This window comes from Lucilia sericata, unplaced genomic scaffold (genome assembly GCF_015586225.1).
Source record: "Lucilia sericata isolate MDLA Ls3-8-SP2 unplaced genomic scaffold, ASM1558622v1 Contig000440F_arrow, whole genome shotgun sequence".
Taxonomy (NCBI): Eukaryota; Metazoa; Arthropoda; class Insecta; order Diptera; family Calliphoridae; genus Lucilia; species Lucilia sericata.
Window position 1 is genome coordinate 194121 of NW_023994455.1, and position 7062 is coordinate 201182.

At 29.6% G+C, this 7062-nt stretch overlaps 1 protein-coding gene across 1 annotated transcript; it reads left to right on the forward strand.

Annotated features, from left to right (window-relative positions):
- Positions 1-532: 532 nt before the first annotated feature.
- On the forward strand, positions 533-2005 carry LOC119604894. Its single transcript, XM_037957793.1, has 2 exons — positions 533-1181; positions 1491-2005. Exons 1-2 carry the CDS (start codon positions 533-535, stop codon positions 2003-2005), a joined length of 1164 nt encoding a protein of 387 aa, XP_037813721.1.
- The last annotated feature ends 5057 nt before the right edge of the window (positions 2006-7062 follow it).

Consider the following 7062-nt stretch of genomic DNA (forward strand, 5'->3'; position numbering starts at 1 on the left):
GTAGCATTATTGTATGCTTTGGAAATCGGAGTATTTGGAAAACCTGTTTAAATTAAAGAAAATATATAGAATTATCCAAATTTTAAAGTTTATGTTGTAAGTCTTAAGAAATCGGAGTTAAATTTCGGGGGTGTAAGAACGTACTGTGTTCAAAATGGCCAAATCCATGCATATAACATTAATTTCGAAATAACAACTCTTTTCAAAAGTTAAAAATTCTATTTCCAATGCATCATTTGGAGGGTTCAATGAAAAACTGTTCTACTAATTAATTCCGGAGCCAATCGGCCCAAATTTCAAGATTTCGGAACTAAAAGTAGATTTTTTCCAAGTTATTGTGTATGTAACATTATATTAAAGCTTTCTGTTAAAAGCCTTAATAATGAACATGTACAAGTATCATAAAAGAACATAGTAATAAATATAGAATTAGTAATAAGGAATAAGAAATGAATTGTAAAGAAATAAAGTCAGTGAATAAAGAGATTTCTGAAAAGAAACATTACATGGCGCAGCCGACGGTATTTAACAAATGTTAACTAGAAAAAAAGTAAAAGAATTAAAAGAAGAAACAGACCGCGTGGATTCAGACGAGGAAGAATTTGAAGAAGCAGAAACTAACGTTGAAAGAAAACACATAAAAATGGATTTTGTTAAGCCAGTTAGCAGTCTTATTATAGAAGGAAATGTGGCAGAAAACTGGAGAAAATTTAAGCAAAATTTTGAAATTTTTTTGGAAGCAGCAGATTTGTCGGGTGAACCTGATCAAAGAAAAGTTGCCGTTCTACTTAATGCTGTTGGTGAAGATGGTTTAGAATTGTTCCAAACCTTTAACTTGAGTTCTGAAAACAAGAAGAAGTATCAAGAAGTTTTAGCCGCATTTGAAAATTTTTGCGTTCCAGAGAAACGTATAGTGTATGAAAGGTTTTTATTTTTTTCAAGAAACCAAAAAGATGGTGAACCGTTTGACAATTTTTTGGTAGATATAAAAAGATTGAGTAAATCATGTGATTTTGGAGAACAACAAACATCATTAATGAGAGATCGTATTGTTCTCGGCATAAACAACAAACGGTTACAAGAAAAGTTGCTGGAGAAAGATGTTGATTTTGAGAATGCTATTGAAATATGTAGAGCGGCTGAAATATCGGAAGGTCAAACAAAAGCCATACAAATGAAAAGTGGTGGAGAAATTTCTGATGGGGCTTTCGGAGGAGTTGTGCATCAAATTAATAAAAATAAAGGAGAGAATAATTTTAAAAACAAATTTAGTAGAAATCATGAATTTTTAGGGAATAAACAATTTGATTCATTTTTATGCAAAAGATGTAATAAACATCATAAGCCAAAGCAATGTACAGCTTTTGGAAAAAAATTTTTAAAATGTAATAAAATGAATCATTTTGCAAATTGTTGTAACGACAAATCTATATCATTTATTGATAATCTAGATACTGATAATGATATTTTTTATGTAAATATGATTTCAGATAAGAAAAATAATAAGTGGTTACACAAGTTAAAGATTGAGACAAGTTTTATTGAAGTGAAATTGGATACTGGAAGTGATGTTAATATTCTTCCATATAATGTTTTTCAAACGTTGAAATCCGATAATAAAATTAGCCCGACATCTATGGTACTCAAAGCCTACGGTGGTCAACAAATAAAGCCGAAAGGTGAATGTTTCCTTAAATGCTACTATAACAATAAGATGAGTATTGAAAAATTTATTATTCTTAACGAAAATTTATATTCTATCTTGGGTGCTGAGGCAATTGAAAATTTGGAAATAGTTAGGAAAGTAAATACAGTAGATTCAGATCAAAATGAAAATTTCACAAAGGAACAATTTATAAAAAATAATTCAGATGTTTTTACTGGAATAGGTACGTTCCCAGGACAACATAAAATTAAATTAATGGAAAATGCAGTGCCAGTTGTTAAACCACCAAGAAGAGTTCCATTGAAAATATTAAACAACTTAGAAAACTCATTAAAATAAAAATATTTTATTAAAAAGTAATTATATTAATACAAGTAAAATTTTCATAAATTTTGTTAATATCATTAAACCAAATATATACTGAAATGATCTGTATACTTACTTTTGTGACGTAAATTTTCCACCTTTTTAACTTTAGCTTAAATGAGAACTCAAATAACCAAAATAATCCGAAAAAAAGTAGTGAATAATAATTATCATAATTGTTTTTAATAAATAAATGTGTTATTTTCTTGTTTTTTGAAAAAATAATATGTTTTTTTAAATAAAACCAATCGTCAGTATTTCTGTATACTTATTTTTGTGATTAACTGTATATGCCCTCTATATCTATTGATGGTGTTGGAGGGTATAATTACAGTATCTTTTCTGTGTATAAAAGTAATATTTATGCCAAATTTTGTATTGATATCATTATTTGGTAATGAGTTATATACATACATTTAAGTGTTTTTCGGGACGGGTCCTTGTATAGGAGCTATGACCAAATATTACGGTGATCGATTCTTCGAAATTTTTTAGAAATCGGATTTAAGCTTCTTCGAAAAAATTCAATTTAATATTAACTGGTTTTTGGCAAAATATTAAAACGCCTAGAAATAATAATAATACAATAATTACTAAAAAAAAACAGTTCATTGAAAAACATAACAAAACAGAAATGAGATCATATAATTATAATAATGAATATACCCTGACAAACTAATTGATACTGACACAGAAAGCACATTAAAATTTTGTTTGTTTTATTGGTCATATTGAAAAGATCTTCAATAAAGAAATGGTTTCACTGGATAGAGAGACTAGTTTTCCACAAAATTCACTTTCTTGCATTTTAGAATATAATTATTAAATAATTAACATTATTTAAAAAACAAGTTAGAGTGCAATATTCGGTTGTGCCGAATCTTAAATACCAGCAAGCTACTTTTTATTAAATCCCATTTAACTATCTAATTTTTATATAACTTGACAAAATTGTTGTTTCCGTAGTGAGGGTACTAACATTTATGCATATGTGGAACAAATTTTGATTACGTTCATAAAATTTTATATTAATAGGCCAGTTGTAAACATTTTAATATAATGATTTATCTATATACAAACATACTCATGTCGAGTAAAAATTTCGTAGAGTGATTCATATGTATGTACACAAAACATATTTGGGTCGAATTTTATCAAGATAGCTTTATTTGACAATGAAACATATGCGTTTAAGTGATTTTCGGAAGTGGACCTTATATGGGAGCTATGACCAATTAAAAAAATTTTGTAGAGTGATTCATATATGTACGAAACATATTTGTGTCGAATTTTTTCAAGATACCTCTAATTGACAATTAAATATGTGCGCTTAAGTGATTTTCGGAAGTGGGCCTTATATAGGAATGATCTGAAAAAAATTTTGGTAGAATGATTTGTATGTACACAAAACATATTCAGCTCGAATTTTATTGCAAAAGCTTTATTTATCAATGAAATATGTGCGTTTTGGTGATTTTTAGAAGTGGACCTTATATGGGAGCTATGACCAATTGTGGACCGACTGAGATCTACGTTGGTGTATGATTTCTATTCATATTATATTTGTATGTACAAAATTTTGTGTTCATACCGATATATTTGAGGAAGTTATTAACGATAAACTAATTTCCGGGAATATACACCTTTGTATGGGGGCTATGGGAAATATTGGATCAATTGTTATGAGTTTGTACATACTTGCTCCCTGGTACAAAAAAATAATGTGTGACAAAATTCATCAAAATATCTTTGGTAGTTTCTGAGAAAACTACTTAGGAATTGGAAAAATAAACTTTATTTTTTTCGAGGTAGTCTAAAATTTTTACTCATAACTTTTTACGTCGTGAACCGATTTACTGATTTTCAATACCAAACTGTACCGGATAATAAAGAATGTTTTGGGAGATTTTCGTGAATTTCTATTGCTTCGTTTTAACGTGAGCGTGTTTTATACATAGCTAAATCGACTCAGAATTTGATAAGGACCCGGAATATATATACTTTGTTAGGTCTCAGATGAATATTTCTTGGTGTTACACACGGAATGACAAAGTTATATATACCCTCTATCACCACTGATGCTGGTGGAGGGTATAAAAATTATCATTTTACTCTGAGATTTCTTTGTATTCAAATATTTTTTATACCCACCATCAACAAAGATAGGGGTATATTGTTTTTGCCATTCCGTTTGGAACACAACGAAATATTGGTCATAGACCCACAAAAGTATATATATTCTGGGTTCTTATTAAATTCTAAGACGATCTAGCCATGTCCGTCCGTCTGCCTGTTGAAATCACGGTAGGGATCACATGGAAAGAGGTAGATAGATACAATTTTGCATGAATATTTTCTATTGGTAAGGTTTGTACGGTAGTGAAAATGGGCAATAGCGGTCCACGTTTTCCAATAGCCCCCATACAAGTGAATCCCCGAAAAATAGCTTGAATGGTCATAACTATTTGAAAGTACGAGTATAGCGATGAAATTCGACATAAATAAGTTTTGTATGATCAAAAATCTCTCTACCAAAGCTTATGAGGATCGGTCCATAATTGACCCTACTCCCACATAAGGTCCCCTTCAAAAAATGACTATAACGCTCATTGCTGGCTTAAAAATTCGCGTAAAGTGATAAAATTCGACAGTCATAAATTATATACGAGCCAAAATCTCTCTACCAAATTTAGTAAGGGTCGGTCCATAATTGACTCTATCGCCCATACAAGGTCTCCATCCGAAAGTGACTATATATATATACATATACATATATATATATATATATATATATATATATATATATATATATATATATATATATATATATATATATATATATATATATATATATATATATATATATATATATATATATATATATATATATATATATATATATAAATATACACAAATACGTTCCTCGCGAGCCAAAATCTCTCTACCAAAGTTGATGTGGATCGGTCTATAATTTACCATAACCCCATATGAGGTCCCATTCAGAAAATTACTTTAACGCTCATTACTTCCTTAAAAATACGAGGTCCCCTTCTGAAAGTTACTTAACGATCATTGCTGGCTTAAAAATGCGACAGTTATGAAATTCGAAATAAGAAACTTTTATACGAAATTTAATCTTGCCATCCCCTTTATAAGCCCCCTGTCGAAAATTATTTTAACGATTATTATTGGCATAAAAATGCGAATACAGCGATGATATTCAATGTAAACAAGTTTTAAAATCGGTCTACAAAAAGTTATGAGGATCGGTCAATAATTGACCCTAAGGTAATAAGGTCCTTTTCTGATAATTTGATTAGGAGGATTCAGAAAATTACGAGTATAGCAATGAAAATCGACCTTAAAAATTTTTTCTTAGGAACATAATTCTTCATGCCGCTTATTAATATACGAGTTTTTCTTATTTATTGACTTAAACCATAAAATTGACTTAAACCATATTCCAAATATTGCATTCCTTTTACATTTTATGAAGTATAAATAATGCCGATTTCACCAAAAAATATTTATGACCATACATTTTAAAGATAGTTGGTAAGTGTGCCAATACCAAATATGGACCGATCGTGGAAAAATTTTAAAGTCACATTTTTATGTACAAATGTAATATTTGTGCCCAATTTTATATGGATAGCGTTATTTAGTAATGAGTTCTGTGCGTTTAAGTGTTTTTCTGAAGGGGACCTTGTATGGGAGCTAGGACAAATTAAGGACTGATCGTATTTTAAAATAACATTTCTGTATACAAAAGTAATATATGTGCCAAATTTTGAATGGATATCAATATTTGATAATGAGTTATGTGCATTCAAATGATTTTCTGAAGGGGACCTTGTATGGGAGCTATGACCAATTATGAACCGAACCAAAAATTGTTTTCTTTCTATGAATTATATTGACATAAAATTTTAATTTGTAAAATTAAAAAAATCAGCATACTGACGGAAGTTATTAACAATAAACTCATTTTCCAGGAATAAGTGCTTTTGTATGGGAGGTATATGAAATTGTAGCTCTTGTTAGAAATAAATGTGTGATGATTTTCGTGGAGTTATATTGCACAGTTTTTCTGAAAATTACATTAGAATATGTAAAGAAAGCTTAATTTTTTCGGATATTTTTCAAATTTTGATTCATAACTTTTCCCGATGTGAACCGATTTTGCTCATTTTCAATACCCAAATTCCTAGGATAAGAATAAATATTTTGGGTGAATTTTTGTTGCCTTGTGTTAACGTGAGATTGTTTTATACAGACAGACAGCCAGACGGACATAGCTAGGTCGACTTTTTCAATTTCAAGTCCAAGTCCAAGAATATATAATACTTTGTTGGGTCTCAGATTAATATTTCTGGGTGTTACACACGGAATGACAAAGGTGTATATACCCTCTATAACCTCTAGTGGAAGGTATAAAAATAATCAACATTTTTAACATACACCGGTGTAGTTTATTATATGGCCGGCCATGCCCGATTATAAATTCTTACTTGTGTTTTGATATATATCCTACTCTCACCTCATTAAGAGACTATAAAGGCCTTAAAGGAAATTGTATAAGCTTTCTTTAAAAAAAAATACAAATAATTTAAGTATAAAAATTAAAAAAAAACTTGGAAACATTGAAGATATAGAATATTCGCTAGGACCAATAGGTGAAAAGTTACACTCATTTTAAATTTTTATTCATAACTTTTTAGGCTGTGGACCGATTTGGCTGATTTTCAACACCAAACTGCTTAGGACAATAGTGAATATTTTCAATGAATTTGGCTTATTTATTTCGCTTAGTTTTAACGTGAGAGTGTTTGAGGCAGACAGACAGACGGACACAGAATTTCATAAGGATCCAGAATATATATACTTTGTTGGGTCTCAGATGAATATTTCTTGGTGTTACAATTTTATATATATACACTCTATCACCACTGATGGTGGTGGAGGATATAAAACAGATTTTTCGGTTAACTGGGCAACCGTTTTTTAAACTCTAGTGATTTGTTTTTTAT